The sequence below is a fragment of the Borostomias antarcticus genome (assembly GCF_949987555.1).
Source record: "Borostomias antarcticus genome assembly, chromosome: 17".
Lineage (NCBI taxonomy): Eukaryota > Metazoa > Chordata > Actinopteri > Stomiiformes > Stomiidae > Borostomias > Borostomias antarcticus.
In genome coordinates this window covers 16,253,943-16,270,724 of record NC_140250.1, presented here as the reverse complement: position 1 = coordinate 16,270,724, position 16,782 = coordinate 16,253,943, and the positions used below count along the sequence as shown (strand labels likewise).

General features: G+C 44.5%; 1 protein-coding gene across 1 annotated transcript; it reads right to left on the bottom strand.

Annotated features, from left to right (window-relative positions):
• Nucleotides 1-280: 280 nt before the first annotated feature.
• ddx18 (DEAD (Asp-Glu-Ala-Asp) box polypeptide 18) lies at nucleotides 281-7,727 on the bottom strand. The gene is made up of 14 exons (XM_084451752.1): nucleotides 7,619-7,727; nucleotides 7,040-7,234; nucleotides 6,644-6,916; nucleotides 5,762-5,897; nucleotides 5,447-5,547; nucleotides 4,707-4,906; nucleotides 4,046-4,160; nucleotides 3,624-3,763; nucleotides 3,059-3,220; nucleotides 2,432-2,584; nucleotides 1,906-2,019; nucleotides 1,227-1,283; nucleotides 942-1,119; nucleotides 281-730 (listed from the first exon to the last, which is right to left on the bottom strand). Exons 1-14 carry the CDS (start codon nucleotides 7,722-7,724, stop codon nucleotides 585-587), a joined length of 2,076 nt encoding a protein of 691 aa, XP_084307878.1. The 5' UTR covers nucleotides 7,725-7,727; the 3' UTR covers nucleotides 281-584.
• Nucleotides 7,728-16,782: the final 9,055 nt, after the last annotated feature.

The following is a 16,782-nucleotide window of genomic DNA, read 5'->3' as shown; positions in this document are numbered from 1 at the left end:
TGAGTAAGTACAGCGTGAGCAACAGTCATATCAGAAAATTGACCGAATTAACTTGCATAGCACTGAAATGTATAAGATGGTAGTCCTGTGTTATTCTTGAGATAAAATGGCCAAACATGCTTCAACACCCCTCTACAAGTCATTAATCACTTTAATCCATAACTTACACAACCATAATGCACCTTTATGAACAGTACCTATGAAACATTAGCACCCATGTAGAGGTTTGATGTTCTATAGGAAAACAAAGTTATGGTGTTTTATATTTTTTTAATTGGCCAGAAGAGCACAAGCAGAATCAATGCAATCACATTTATCACTGTACAGTTCTGCATAGATCCATCCATGGTAAATAAAAATACACATCTGCTGAGAACAATGGGAATGCAGAGACCATCCTCAGGAACAGCTTGAGAGAACACTGTTATTACAAAACACCTGTTTTATAAGGTCGCAGGGGTCACACTGGATGACACAGCCTCTTATAAACTGAGAAAAGACGGTCTTGAACACACTATAGGATGGTAGAAAAGACATGTCCTATAGAGGGTAAGGGGACATTTTGCGAGCCAGCGTATCCCAGGTTAGCGGGAGAACTGCCTCTTGTCCCCCTTACCCTTGCTGACGTGCTTGAACACCTTGGACTTGTGCACGCTCTTGGACTTCTGGTACCCGAAGCCGCCGCCCCCCCCTCTCTTCTGCATCTTCACTCCTCTGCTGCTGTGGACGTCTGGAGAAGCGCTGGGTTAAGGTGGAAACAAGAGTTCTGCTCAACATGCCTGCTAACATAACAGGTCTTAGTTAGCATAGACCTTAAAAATGTTCAGCCATGGTATTAGATTATCAATTAAGCACTGCCGAAAATACAATCTTAAAAGTAGGTTTAGAATTAGATCACTTCTAAGTGAAGAAAGATTAACACGGCTGTAGAGAAAGGATACTGAGGTCGACGTAGGGGGGAACTTTGAAGCCGAAGGACAGCGCCACCATGGGGAGGTTGAGGGTGTTGACGCTGTAGATCTGTTTTTGGGAATGAGAGTCGTAGGCCCTGACGTAGGACTTGTAGGCCTCCTGGGCGGACTTGTGCAGGTAGTAGTTCTTCTCTATCAGCTTCTCCATCTACCATGAAGAAATGGGAACACGTCAAGACCCAACGCCATGACTTCCATTCATGTAAATCTGAGTAAATATGTCAATAGTAAATATATTAAGTTCATATGCATCACCTGAGACTGGATGTCAGAGATCTTAGTCCAGGAGAACTCAAACTCACTCAGAGGGACCTGGGGCCAGACAGGAAGACAAACAGGAGATACCATCATTTATCAGCTGTCATCATGTTTCTCAGATATTACACTGACAGCTGACAGCTACTCATACAGCAACAGGGGTTTTCCTGGGTCAGAATGGGTCTTTGGGGGGTGATGCTCAGACTTTTTTTGTGTGTGAAACCTCCATTTTATGCCAAGTAGCCTACCAGCATATATAGGCCTATATTCTTTGCTGTCGTTCTGACTGAGCTCACTTTTCACAATCGCCGGAAATCTCCAGGCATGACACAAAATGGATATGAAGACAAAATGGTTCAGATACTGATCTATTAATCATCTTGATTACTAGTGGTCCACACCATGGGCAATGCAAGAAAGAGGGATGGGCTGCACTTGAAACAAGCTATCAAACACATTTGGAGAGGATTTGAATTGCTATTTTTATTCTCAATTTTTTATCATTTTGGCACTGGTGATTTTCCTTTGGCTCTGGCTCAAATCTCTTTTTTTGGGGGGGGGGGGGGGGAATCCTCTATGCAGGAAACCCCCTGAGCAGCAGCTGATCCGTGCGCGGGGCTAACGGATGGTTCCTCTCAGGAAGGGAGCCCAGCCGCCCTCTACTCCGCTGCCGTACCTTGGCTTGTTTGAGGAAGCGCAGGAAGCCGAGCTCCTCTGGGCGGAGGATCAGGAGGGCGTGGCCTCGGCCGTTGATCCCGCGGGCCGTCCGGCCCACCCTGTGGATGTACTCCTGGGGGGAGCAAACGCCAAAGCTCAAACTCAACACACAGTCCCAGAAGTGGGAAATTAGACCTTTGAAAAAATAAAGTAATTACATTCTTTCTTTCTTTTTAAAGATATTTTTTAGGGCATTTCTGTTTTATTAGGACAGGACAGTATACGGACAGGAAAGGCGGGAGAGAGAGAGAGAGAGAGGGGAAGACATGCAGCAAAGGGTGTGGGCTGGATTCGAACCCACGCCACTGCGGTGAGGACTAGCCTTTATGTGGTACGCTCTCTAACCCATTGAGCTACCGGGACACCCCACAAGTAATTACATTCTAACATGCTCTGATCCACTTCTGTTATATCAGTTTGATGTGATGTGGGTGTGTGCGATGTGGGTGTGTTCTGTTCCATCAGTGTGATGTGGGTGTGTGTACCTTGGGGTCGTCTGGGGGGTCGTACTGGACGATCCAGTCCACCTCCGGGATGTCCAGCCCCCTGGCTGCCACGTCCGTACACAGCAGGATGCCAGAGTCCGCGTTACAGAACTGGAAGAACGTGGTGGTTCTCTTGGTCTGCTTCTGCTTGCCCTGTGAGGAGATCAAAGGGAAAAGGGTGTTACACACTGGCAATTGGTGGCAGAGATCGTTGAGGAGGGCAAACCATTTTGTCTGTTACAAGAAACGGACTAAACCATGCCTACACTGCGAGCCATATTCAATTCAACTGTGTGTGAAGTAATTGGCATCTTATTAATAAATGTATTCTTTGATTTTGAAAAAGTAGCCGTAATGTTATTTCAGTTATATGTTGTTATTTTTTAATGGGTTTTCAGCAACGGGATTCTTTATTCTTTCCCGTATTCTTTTATTCAAACCAGCCAGTGTTAAGTTACAGAAGGGTGGGGGTTCCGGGGTTCGGGTGGTAGATCTGGTTGAGCTGGTCATTTTAAAAGTAGCTCACCAGCCTAAAAAGTGTGGTCACCCCTGGTCTCCATGTTATCTATGGTACCTTAAACACAGTTCAGATCTGACCGGCCCTCAGTGAGGGAGGCGGGTTCTTACGTGGATCGCCAGGACGGGCAGGTCGATGTAGTTGAGCAGCTCGTAGTGGTACTTGACCGACATGCAGGAGGAGAAGAACACCATCAGCTTCTTCTTGCGGTTCTTCTTCAGGAAGGTGAAGAGCAGCAGGAAGCGCTTCTCCGACGGACAGACCACGTAGCCCTGAGGAACATCACGCATTTAAAAATCCATTAGACCACGTAGCCCTGAAGAATATCACGCATTTAAAAACCCGTTAGACCACTTAGCCCTGAGGAACGCCACGCATTCACAAATCCCGTCAGACTCCAGTTCAACTCAAACGTGCTAGATCTTCACTGCCAACCTTTTAAGTCATTTACAAGTAAACAATGGCCGGATTTCCCGAAACCTTCTTAGCGCAAAGAAGCTCTTTGAGTCTTCTTAAGGCTCCTGAAACAAGCAAACGGGAGCCTTAAGAAGACTCAGAGCTTCTTAGCGCCAAGAAGGTTTCGGGAAATGCGGCCAATATCATTCATTCCTTGAGTGGGTCAAATACTGCCGTTCATCACGTGTGTGTGGTGAACCTGGTCAGTCCTGGCTGTACCTGCTCCAGGCCGTCCACCGTGGCGTTGTCCTTGTTGTCGTCCACGCCCACGTAGAGGGGCTCCTTCTTCAGGGAGATGCGCGCCAGGTCCTCCACCTTGCGGGTCTGGGTGGCCGAGAACAGCATGGTCTGTCTGCGCTCTGCAGGGGTACAAGAACATTTTAGTCACAGATGGTTTTTTTTACACGTATGAGCTAGTTTCAAGGGCACAACAGTACGCTACGAAGACCAAGAAATCACGGGTCAAGTGTTCAGCCTCAAACCAGCGACCTATCGGTCACTGGTCGGACCGCCTACAACAAACATGGGTGGACACAGTCTTAACTCGCAACAGGCCTTAACGCAAACAGACCGACGAGTATACGCAGACAAACATGGGGTTCAGCACAAACGGGCAGTACGGCTCCAAACACGTCACATACTTGGCAGCAGCTTGATGATCTGCTTGAGCTCCTCCTCGAAGCCCACCTCCAGGATGCGGTCGGCCTCGTCGATGATCAGGCACTGGAGGTTCTTATACATGAAGCCCGGCGTGTTCTGCAGACCAGAGAGGACGGGGTGTTACACGCACTAAACATACCTAGCGCATGGAATTTTCACGTCTTTTGGGAGTACCAGTGTTGTGAGAGTACAAAAAAATCGATAGTAATATTCCATATACAATCAATGCATGCTAGGGATGTTAACAGTTAATCGACTATCGGTTAATTGCCGATAAGAATTTACTCAAGTAAGTTTTGGTTACTCGATTAATTGCTTGTTAAGGGAACAGAACTTTTTGGGGGGGGGAACAAACGTTATCAACGGGAGTTGTGTGAAATGTAATCATGATTTAAGGTCTGACTGCACATGAGGGCGCCGCGCCATGTAGTGAAGGCTAATTGGGATGCCGGGAAATATCAAAGACAGCGGAAGAAGACAAAAAAATGAAGTAAACAAAGCGCAGTCCGGCGTGGGACGTTCTTATCAATTAATCCACTATTGTTTGTTAAGGTTAACAGTTATCGATTAATGAAATTCCTTGAAATTTGCAAACCTAATGCATGCGACCCAGACTTAGGGGGGTTAAGGGTCAAAGGTCACCTGCAGGTGGTCCAGCAGTCGTCCGGGCGTGGCCACCAGGATGTTGACGCCGTTGGCCAGCCTCTGGGCCTCGGCGGAGCGGTTGCTGCCGCCCATGATCAGGCCGAAGGTGTGCACGTGGTGGGTCATCAGCTCCTTCATCACGCCGTACGTCTGCATGGCCAGCTCCCGCGTGGGCGACAGGATGACCACGCCCGTGCCTGAGGGAGAGAGGCAGCCAGAGTGTTAAGGCTAGGGTTGCAAGTTTCAAGGAATTTCATTCATCGATGACTGTTAACCTTAACAGACAATAGTCGATTAATTGTTAAGAACGTCCCACGCCGGACTGCGCTTTGCCCCTTTAATTTTTTTTGTCGTCTTCCGCTGTGTCGTTGAAATTTCCCGGCATCCCAATTAGCCTTCACTACAGTCAGACCTTAAATCATGATTACATTTCACACAACTCCTGTTGATAACATTCGTTCTCCACAAAAAAGTTCTGTTCCATTAACAAGCAATTAATCGTGTAACCAAATCTTACTTGAGTAAATTCTTTTCGGCAATTAATTGATAGTCGATTAACTTAACATCCCTAGTTAAGGCTCCCTTTCCCATTTGGTTGCCTAGCTCCTTGTCCTAGACCCTGTCCTGGTGGTGTTCCCTGATGGGCGCTAGCCACTACTGCCACAGATAAAATCGAACACTTAATACATCATGAATAATAACCATGGACCAAAGGCATCTTTTTTTTCAAATCTTACCATTTCTGGGCATGAACTTGAGTTTGTTGAGGAGTTCGATCGAGGGGATGAGGAAGGCCAGGGTTTTACCGCTACCAGTCTTAGCAGCTGCCAGGACATCTCTATGAAGAACCCATAAAATAGATACTTAGTAAAACTTGATCACCCACACTGTCACAGACTAGCTCCAGCGTGACACATTCTCCAGACTGCTGACAGGCCTGTGCCCAACTTATTATAATAGTCTATTTGGGGACTCTGCACGGATGAATGTACAATCTGATTTATCTCGTCTAAATCCCGCTTGCTAAAATTGAAAAGAGCTCAAAGGCTTACCTTCCCTCCAGCAGGGGGCGAATGCTTTTGTGCTGGATCTCGGTCATGTGATCAAAGCCCATCTCTTTCACGGCTTTCAGGGTGCTGTCGCTCACCAATCCAGCGAGAGAGGCGAACGACGTGTCTTCAAAGGCACCTGGGTCACAGAGACATTATTCAATAAGAACCCTCTGACGGTGGATACAAAGCAGGTGCAGCAGCATCCACACAGAGGGGATGAACACAGGAAAGAACTAGCAGAGGATTGGATGAGGGGGAAACAGAGCAGGTCCTCATACAGCTGAGAAGTACTGCTCAAGGTCAACACTGAGCATGTTTACATGCACACCAATAAACCTGTCAAGATCTCATTTATGGAGTTACCAGATTATTCAAGTGGTCATGTAAACGCATTAATGTGATAAATGTTTATCTGATAAAAACCATTATCGGATTATGAAAAATCTGATAAACAGACCTAGGTTTTGGCCCAATAGACGGTTCTATCCGGCGCATGTATACCGTTAATCTGGTTTCTTTTCGTTGTTTTACATATGCGCATGTGTGAATGGATGCAGATAGAACGCGAGCGGGGTCAGTCAACTACAACAGCAAGCATGACGAGCGGCAGCGGTAGAACTCATTTTTGGAGTTTAGATGAAACCAACTTCATGCTCAATGAAATGAAGGACATGAACATCCTTCATCTCCTAGATGGGAGAAAGTATACGAATGGCAACATTCTTAAGAAGGTCATGTTGAAAACAAGACAGGAAGTTTTGAAAATAACACGAACTTGGGAGTTTTAGTCATGACCTTGGAAAGAAATCCAACTATTCCAAATCCACATATTTTACTGTGAAAAATCTTCAAAAGCACTACACTGAATCCAAGAGTACATACCTGTCAAGCCAGTAGGAAGTTCAGGTCCATCATCTTCCTCCTCCTCGTCACCCCCCTCTTTTTCTTCACCTTCTTTCTTATCCTCATCGTCGTCGTCATCATCATCATCATCGTCATCATCATCATCTTCCTCCGCCTCATCTTTCTCACCATTCTCTGCAGTCTCAGGGGGCTGTTCTGGTGTGACTGTGGTCTGTTCATCCTCCTCTGTCACTTTCACCCCTTCCTCCATCTCATCATCATTCTCCTCCTCCTTCTTGGACTTCTTCACACCTACAAGGAAACCACAGCGTTGCATACAGGACTGTTAGGTCACTCCTGAATAACTAGCTCTTAGCCGTGCAATATTGCGAAGGTATACTCTCAGTAAAAAGTCCAATGGAGTAGACCAATCACCTGACGAGTCAGAAGCATTGGCAAGTTTCCTTTTCTTCTTCACCACAGCATCGTCTCCTGTGGTGTCCTCAGTCTCTGTCACATTTTTAATTTTCTTTTGCTTCTTCGTGGGTTTGGCGATGTCTGACTTTGAAGTTGCAGCAGCTTCGTCGCTCGCCAAGGCACAAGAGCCCCCTGACAGTCCGTTTGCGTCCTCTGAGAATACACAAGAGACAGCTGATTGAAGTCGCTGGAAAATTGAAAATATATAGCTCGTGTGTCGCCAACTACATCTTAATGTTAGCTACCTGACGCAGATGCTAGCTGGTTTGCATTAGCTAACTTGGCTATCTAACGTTAGTGAACACAACTATCACTGCCAGCTCGTAAAGTGTCAATGCTAACACGTCTTTAAAATAATTTACAACTAGGCGATTTCTTGGACTAATCGTTACAAGGGCTATACATTTTTGTCAAATCGTGATAGCATCATGCTTCATGCTGGCTAGCTAACGTTAGCTATTTAGCCTTAAAAAGAAAGACGTTGTAGTTAGCAGCATATCGGCGTCATTAAATCTAATTTATAAAACAGATAATTACCCATCTCTTCATCTTGTTTCTGTTTTAGTTGTAATTTGCGCTCTTTATTTTTATCGCTTCTTTTCTGAATTTTCTTCCGAAGAAGCTTCATCTGTAGGTCTGCCATGGTTGCAGCTGAACACGCACACGTGTGTAATGCTCAGGACCCCGGCAAATAGGACTGCCTGTCCGAAATACGACATAGTTGTCTTTCCTGGTGCCAGACTGCAAATGGTCTACATGCCTACTCAAGATATGTTTATTGCCATGTATATGGTTCACACATACTAGGAATTGTACTAGTTTGACTAATACGCTGTTGTAGATGACACAGGACAGGGTACAGGCAAAGACATGACAGTGCAAAGCAGTACAAAAACAGTGCAGATAAAAAAAACTCCCCAAAACAGTGCAACAAGATGCAGTGCAATGTAGCCTACAAATTACGATGTACTGTTAAAATTAAAAATGACAGGGGAGGCACAATTTCAGTATGCGTACTATATATAGAATGGGTTGTGGTGAGTCTATGTACAGTGTGTGTGCAGTGTGAGTGGTGTTATGTACAGTGAGGACAGCATAAGATGGGAGGATGGGGAGACTGCGGCCCAAGCTTGTGCCCCCCCCCCATGACTCTACCATTTGCACACGACCTCTGATTGTTCCACCAGGACAGCAGCTGGTTGCCCTCCACCCTAGCAAACACAGGGAGAGCATGCAAACTCCACACAGGCCTGGGGACCTTCTTCACAGTACTAGGTACTGCGCATAGGTACTTTGACCATTCAGTTATCAGCACCTTACTACTACGAATCCTGTGTTACTTGTCCCATATCACAAATACAGTAGACATGTGTCAATGAGACAACTCAGGAACCTAGATCTGCGTTTTGAGCTAAAAGATTATGAAAGCAGAACCTTTTTGCCATTTTGAATGCTGTTCTTTATTTTTATTACATACACAACACTTTACACAAGTTGTTTACATTGACTAGTTTAGTCAGTCTAGAAATCATACAAGTGTCAAGAAAAGACTAACAAAAAGACTATTGCTCTTGACAAATTTGTTCAGTACAGTCAACAAATGTGGCATTTGCTCAAGCATATGGCATAATATGAGACTCTCAATACCTAGAAAACCCATGTTCAAGATCCATTTCATCACATTCAAGAAACAAGCTTTGACCACCCAGTGCAGAACAGACTTCAATCACAGATCTGCAGATCAAACACACATCACTACGGCAATATCAAACTGTCAATTTCTATTTCATATCGGTCTGTCTCTGTTTTAATCACCAGTGTCTGAGCTGGGGTTTCAGTCCTGGTCTCATTCTCTCTCTCTGCCTCCATCTCTCCTCGCTGAGGAGGCCAGCTCACGTCTTCCTCCTCTCTCTTCCTCCTCTTCTGCGCTTCCTCACATTTCCATCTCCCATCATGTTCCTCTCTTCCCTGAGGGTGTGGAGGCCAGCGGCCTGACAGCACTGAGCCCGGGGGAGGCTGGGCTACACCAGCGTTGCACTTGTTCCACGTTCTATCACAACCTCCATTGTTCCGTGTTCTATCACAACCCCCATTGTTCCGTGTTCTATCACAACCTCCATTGTTCGATGTGGAGAATGACAACGATCTCCCCCGGCGATGCATCGAGTCATCTTGGACTGCCTGGAATACCAAGTTAGTGATATCTCTACGAAGTCTCATGAGAATAAAAGGATTCTTAATTTGTCTCATGTCTGTCAGTGTCATCTGGGAAAAACGGTGTAAGTTGTCGTTATCCTGTCCACCAGCACCACTCTGTCCTACTGGAGCCTCCTTATGTACAGTCTGGCTGTTGACGTCTGGCGGCAGAATTTCCCCATTCAGGTGTCGGGCTGGTGTTTGGTGGAGGGCAGCAGTGTTTGGTGTTGAGTCCAGGGATTTGGGCTCGTCAACAAGCTCGGAATCGGAAATGTTGTAGTCAATTGGGCTAACGTACATGCTGCCCGTCTCCTGGAAAACATCGTCTTTCCCCTCTTGATTTTCAACCTCTTCCTCATCCTCGCACCTCTGCTCCATGTCCTGTAAAAATTGAGAGTGACTGTTAAACTCAATTCACACCAAGCCAAGTTGGCTGAAAACTGTGGGGGTCAGACCGGCGGGCCACTTCAGTTTGGTGGACCCAGATGATAAATTGTGCCAGTACTAAGCTGGGATGTAGCAAGCAGGAAACCAGGGTTTTCAAAGCCTGTGAATCAAACAACATTTAAAACAAGTTGTGAAACCTACCAGTGCGGAGGTATAAGTTGTACATTTCCTCTGAATGAAGGGCTTCAGGAAATTCAGCTTCCTCAGGGGCTTTTTCTTTGCAGCATATCTAGGCTCAGGAAACGGTTTCAACAGCGTCCTCCCATATTGTGCACGAAGAAATCTGACTCTTTCCTCTACGTCGCTGACTGAGGAAAGCATAAATGTGTTATATTGCGTGCCTACTGCGATTGCTGTGTTATTACACATGAATAGTGACACCTTTCCTGAATTCCTCTGTATAAAAATGAAGAGGGCTGTGTTAATCTAAATGTGTCACAGCACAAAAAGCAAATCAGATAGTCTGCTCAGTGATGCTCTCTCTCACACCTACGTACACAAACACAGCTGGCAAGCCAACTTCTCATCTGACCCTATTGCATCCGACTCTCGTGGCACAGATAGTCTACCATAGGTAGCCGCGAGCTCTGACCACAGATGGGTGTTCAGTTCTTTATCGGAATAAGACGAATTCAAAACATTGTAAAGACACTCGTGTTGACTCCAGAAATCAACCAATTTGTTGTCTATCGCAACAGTCCAGTTTGTATCGAGACGCATCGCCGCCATTATTTGACGGTGGAAAACTATGAACCATCTGAAAAACTTACAGAATAGCGCCACGCCGGGGTGGGAGCATACATACATACATACGGCAACCCGTAACTCGTGTTTTTCCTACCTCCTACACGTGAAAATGCTCTGGAATGGCAGTCCAACCCGTAACTTCCCACCCGGCAACTGGGAGTACATCGATCTGTACGAGTTCACGGGTGGGAAGTTACGGGTTTGACTGCCATTCCAGAGCATTTTCACGTGTAGGAGGTCGGAAAAACACGAGTTACGGGTTGCCTGGAACGCGACATTAGCAGACCGTCAATAAAGCCCAGAATGCGGGTTGGAGTCCCCGCCCATCTCGACGTCATGCAGCTTGATCATGGATCTCGATCCTGGTAAAGGAAGCCAGCTATTGATTTTCAAAATAAAAGTTCGCGTCTGGCCCGCTATATCTCGTTCGATAACGGCAAAATAAATGTATAAACGACATGGTTTGAAGGTAGTTAAGTGAGCTAGTGTTAAGTTTGCTGTCTAGTGAAAATAAACATTTATGAAGAACAGAAACGTGTTTATATATATAGAGAAATTTGATGGCTTAAAGCTAAAAGAGGCTAATGGGAATTTGACGAAACAACTTTTTTATTTGTCCTTATTTCATTGTCAGCTGTAATGTTATGTTACTTTAATAAACTAATTAGAAAAGTAAATCTGGCTTTATTCTCGTCTTGTCTACTTCCATGTTCTGCTTCGAACGTTAGCTCTGGTTCTTTCATTGGCAGCTATAATGTTATGTTCTATTATTAAATTAATCAGAGGCGTAAATCTGTTTTTATTCACGTCTTGTACTTCCATGTTCTGCCGCGAATGTTTGTTCTGTACTTGAAAGTTACTAATACTGTCTCTTACTGATTTTACACCGACCGAATATTTACACTAGCAACTGCAGTCAAATCAGACATGTGGATTTCAAGCAGGCCTGAAGATTTGCTACAATTGCAATCGGGTCTATTATTGAGCGCCATGCATACTGTCCCTTTAGTCACCCAGGCCTGGGCTAGGCCCGTGGGCTTACAATGCATCAGCAATAAGCTTACAATACATCCCTGACTTGGGATGTGAAACGCCAGTGTAGTTACAGTAGCCTAAATAGAAACCAGTATAACCTTTCCTTCCGTCGTCAGGGGCATTTTGTTTCTTTTTGACGGTGATTTTCCTGTTGACCTGCTCTTCTGTGCAGGTGGCATCTGCGCCCAACTGTGATTTTACATCCTCCTTTGGCTCTTTCAAAGGAGTAGCTGAAGAATCGCCAGCAGGGGTAGCATTTGCTGCCTTGTCTTCTGATATTGCTGAAGGTGTTACTTCCATTTCCTCTTCCTCTGTTTTTTCCACCTCATTCCCTTGGCCATCCCCTTGGTTTGATGCTGGCCCACTACAGACCTGCAAATGCCTTCTGAAATCCAGCCGTCTAACGATGGTCATCAGGCAGACAGGGCAGTGGAAGTGACCACTGCTTCCACTCCTGCAGGCATGGTGGCACCTCGTTATGAGAAAATCTATGAAGGGACAAAAGCATTGCGCTTAAGCTATGAAAAGAAGCTGGTGAAATTTGTAAAGCCTACAGCACTTTAGCTATAAAGACCCTTTTCCCAGCAGCCATTTTAACGTCATTGTAGGATAAACACGTCATCTTCCATCCTGTGATCCAGACTGACACAGGTGTAATTAATAACACTGATTATGGCCCTGTTACAATGGAGCAGAACCATAATCAAGGTTATTAATTACGCCTGTCAGCAGGGCTGCCAAGTCTCACGCATTGAGCGTGAGACACACATTATTTTCAGCCTCTTTTCAAGCTCACACTTCACAATAGGCTCTGTGCACCAGCTCCACTACTTCCTGAAGGGAAGTGGGCATCTTTATTTCCTGTCCAATACTTTTGGATTAAGTGATTTATCAGGTGTGCGCTGGGTGTACCGCACACCTCATCAATCACTTAATCCAATAGTATAGAGAGTTTTCACTGCCCGTCATCAGTCGGCCATAGATAGATCAATAGACAGATAGATAAACCTATCTACCTACCTATCTATCTAGTCGTTACCTGAGCTCACACCTGCTAAACCTAAGCTTAAACCTCCAACATGGCCGGACGTGAAAACCCTCTTTATGGCAGGAAATAAAGATGCCCACTTCCTTTCAGGAAGTAGTGGAGCTGGTGTACAGAGCCTATTCTAACGCGGATAAATGACCTACCCCTAAATACTATCAGTGCAATGTTCATGGGACCCTTATTTTGAAATTATTTGAGGGAGAAAACAAATGCATGGACACAGAACTGAGAGGGTCAACTAACCTTCATGTTGAACAGCACCATTCGCATGGAGTGCCACGTGCTTCAAAACATGCGCCTCGTATCGAGGCTTGAATTTTGTCCTTGGGCATACCGGACAATGGAATAATTTGCAGCAAGTCGTGCATCTCGTCACTTGGGGGATATGGTCTCTCTTAAAAACAGTTATGTGCACCTTAAAGAAATGAATCAAAAAAACAAACCACCAAAGTCCACAACCATTAATTATTTTAATGCTAATGGACTAGCTAATATTCACCAGCTAACGTCACCTTCTCACGTGGCTGGCTAGATAATATTCGCTATCTCGTCTACATGTGTGCTATAACGCGACTTACCCGTGACTCCATGACGCTGCTGTCCTGGGAGATCGCCTTGATTGCACCTGTTTCTAAATTAATTCGTGTTTTGTCATTTTGTCCCCGTATCGTTGCCATTGTAAACGCCTCCGCACCCGGATCGAGCTGCATGAGCATCGAGGTGGGCGGGCCGCTCCAGCAGACATATCCGACTCAACAAAACCGCAAAAAGGTGGGACTTTTTAATCAGATACAGAGAAAACTGGCTCATTAAACAGATCTCAGTAAACATACCTTGAAAATAATGCAAGATTCAAGGCCTGGTGACCTTCCTGTATGGAGTTTTTATTTTATTTATTTTTTTAATTCTGTGGGACCGAAAATCTGCACACTGCACCAAGTAGCCTGTGCTGCACCGTTTGACTACCACAAGAGGGCAGCACACTCTTAACCTAGATGTGTAAGAGGCTAGAGGGAACTAGACAGGCGAGAGCCATGGACGAGAGAGGGAGAGAGAGAGGGAGGGAGGGAGGAGGATACTATAAATTTGTCTACATTTTTGTTAGATATTATTTAGATATCTCAAATTGATCATTTTGAAAAGCCCTTTGGTCAGATACACCAAACATAGAAATTCAGAAATGAATACTATTGGACTTCCTGAATATAACCGAAGGCAGCAGAGTAAAGAAATAAATGAATGGTCAATGGATGAGTGGTATATCTGAACTGTATTTACTCTTCCTCAGTTCTGAGTAGCATTCCTGCTGCAAATCCAGCTCCCTAGATGCCAACTTCAATAGAACTCATAATGACTGGTGGCATTCTTTATATAGAACTACCTCCCCCATCCCCAACCCCCTGGGAGCTGAGGATGGAATGCTCTTGTGTCCAACTGTGTGTGTGTGTGTGTGTGTTTGTGTGTGTGAGAGAGAGAGAGAGAGAGAGTCTATCTACTGTGGTTGTTTATTTATGTGTGTGCATGTGTGTATATCTGTGTGTGTGAGTTCATGTGTGTGTGTTTATATCTGTGTGCGTGTGTGTGTGTGTGTGTGTGAGAGAGGGAGAGAGTCTATGTACCGTGTTTGTTTATTTATGTGTGTGCATGTGTATATCTGTGTGTGTGTGTGTGAGAGAGAGAGTTCATGTGTGTGTAGTAGGAATGTGGGTTGTTTACTGTATAAAGCATATGTGTTTGTTTGAGCTTTAGGAATAGCTTATTTGCAATTTGAAAAATGTGTGTGTGTGTGTGTGTGGGGGGGGGGGGATTAAAACACTTAATTGTCCTGCATGTGTTTCACACATGCCTACATGCCTATCTAATGATCTTGATGGGATCAAGATCAAGAGATTAATGAATAATTATGTAAATTCATAAATGGAATTAGTGGACTTCATTAACACACACACTCTCTCTCTCTCTCTCTCTCTCACACACACACACACACACACACACACACACACACACACACACACACACACACACACACACACACACACATTCATTCCATATCATTCATCTTTCATATTGTGCATATCATGTTATCAGCATAAAGGTACTAGTGCTGAAAAGAATTGATGAGATTACGATCAGACAGACCTGGCAGAGTGTTGTCTATAGACGGTGTGTCAGGTTAATCCTTCTCTCCCTGTACTGTACCTTCTGGAAGCAGACCTCCATTAGGCTCTCTGTTTCCTCTACTCACTCTCTGACAGCTCACCTGACTTTCAATATTTCATCTTTCATGCTGTTTTCTTCTCGGGTAGTTGAAACAGTAGTGCATAATGTCATGCCATAAATCTAAGTTTGTACATAGTCCATTTTTATTTGAGACTAATATTGATATATGACAACAGTTAAACGTGTTACAGAAAAGATACAATTCTCATGACATGACAGAGACGCTAGAGAAATGTACTTCATGTTACATGACTCATCGTTCTTTCTTTTCTTCCAGCCAGATACACAGCTCTTTCTGCAGGGTCAGAGTTAACGTGCTGCATGTGGCCAACATGGTTTTCTTTGGTTGTGAGTGCCATCTAGGAAATAGGTTAAAATAGTTATAGTGATTAATAAGTGAATAATGACATTTCATGTCATAACTTGTTTTGGCATTTCTCTCATAAAATACAAAGATGGGGAAAAAACGTTATTTCCGGAATATTAGGGAAAATGACTGAAATTGCAGGCAAATATATGCCAAATTATACAAAAAGTTATAGCCTAAAAAGAACTGTATATAGGCCTATGTTTATAAATTATGAATCATCATCATCAGTGCCTCAACAAAGACCTGAGTAAAGGGTGTGAATACCTGTACATGTGATATTTCAATTGCTCTTTTTCACTTTGTCATTATGGGGTATTGTGTGTAGATTGAGGAGAAAAAAAAGAATGTAATCTATTTTGGAATACGGCTGTAAGATAACAAAATGTGTGAAAAGTACAGGGGTATGAGTACTTTCTGGATGCAAGGTCAGGGTTAGGGTTAGTACATATGCTCTAAATGCACAGAAACTGCCAATGCAGGACAAACCGGTTTATCTATCATGAACAATGTACATAGTAAATGGACTGCACTTATATAGCGCTTTTCCACCTTAGCGGCACTCAAAGCGCTTTACAATGGCCTCTCATTCACCCATTCACACCCATTCACACACCAATGGCGGTAACTGCCATGCAAGGTGCTAACCTGCTCATTGGGAGCAATTTGGGGTTAGGTGTCTTGCTCAAGGACACTTCGACATGTGGACAGTCGGAGCTGGGATTCGAACCACTGACCCTTCGATCACTGAACGACCCGCTCTACCAACTGAGCTACAGCTACTTCTGTATGCAGTTGTACTGATGGGGGGATATTACTAGACATGAAGAGTGGATGAATTAATTTGTACGGGAGCATCATGGAGATCTTGACATTCACCCTGCTCCTTGTTTAAGTTGCTCTAGACTGAAACAGAATAGTAATGTCCTATACCGTAAACTCAAGCCTTACAAAATGGTAGATTCAAGTGATCTAAGGATTGTGCCAGTATGAATGTATAAGCTAAGTTGTTTTTGATTCTGTAACGGGGCATCTGTATTGCTCCACTTAGTGCCATGCCAATAAGAACAAAGCATTTGATTAGACTGGGATGCAACGAAAGTGCTTTGAAAAGCAAGAGAGATTGCGCTCAATTTGGCATTTACTTCAGAGGATCATCAATAGGCCTGGACATCGTACAATACTCTCTTCAGTCCCTCTTTAACATCTGCTTTGGGTAATTGATCAATATCTTTCTCAGGATGAGGAGACTGTCATCCACATCATACACCCACAACCCCCATATCATTATAGTCCATCTCTCAAAGTGTCCAGGTGCTCAAGCTAGTTTATCTGTGCTGCTGCTCTGTAAAAAAAAAAAAAATCTTTGTGGAACACTATATTGTTCAGCTCAATAGCTCTATTACCCAAAGTTAGAATTTGCCATATAACCTGCACTGCAACATGAGAAATGTAGGCCTAACATTTTAGACCTGATACCTTGATATGTGTACCAGTTTTGTCATAGACAAGCAGGACTAGCAGGCGGAAATCCCTCAAGCTTGGGTCAAGAGGGCTGTAACCGCCAGAGCCCAGAGGGCGAGAGACTGACTCACAAATCAATGCCATCTGTAGCTTTTCACCTCCGCTAACATAAATATT

Bases quoted from the DNA above. Each gene is read 5' to 3' on its own strand.
- ddx18 (XM_084451752.1), bottom strand. From the start codon at position 7,724: ATGGCAGACCTACAGATGAAGCTTCTTCGGAAGAAAATTCAGAAAAGA. The intron at 2,585-3,058 runs GTAAGAACCCGC...ATCTCCTCACAG, and splicing joins TGCCCGTCCTGGCGATCCAC to GGCAAGCAGAAGCAGACCAA. The intron at 731-941 runs GTATCCTTTCTC...GCGCTTCTCCAG, and splicing joins TCCCCCCTACGTCGACCTCA to ACGTCCACAGCAGCAGAGGA.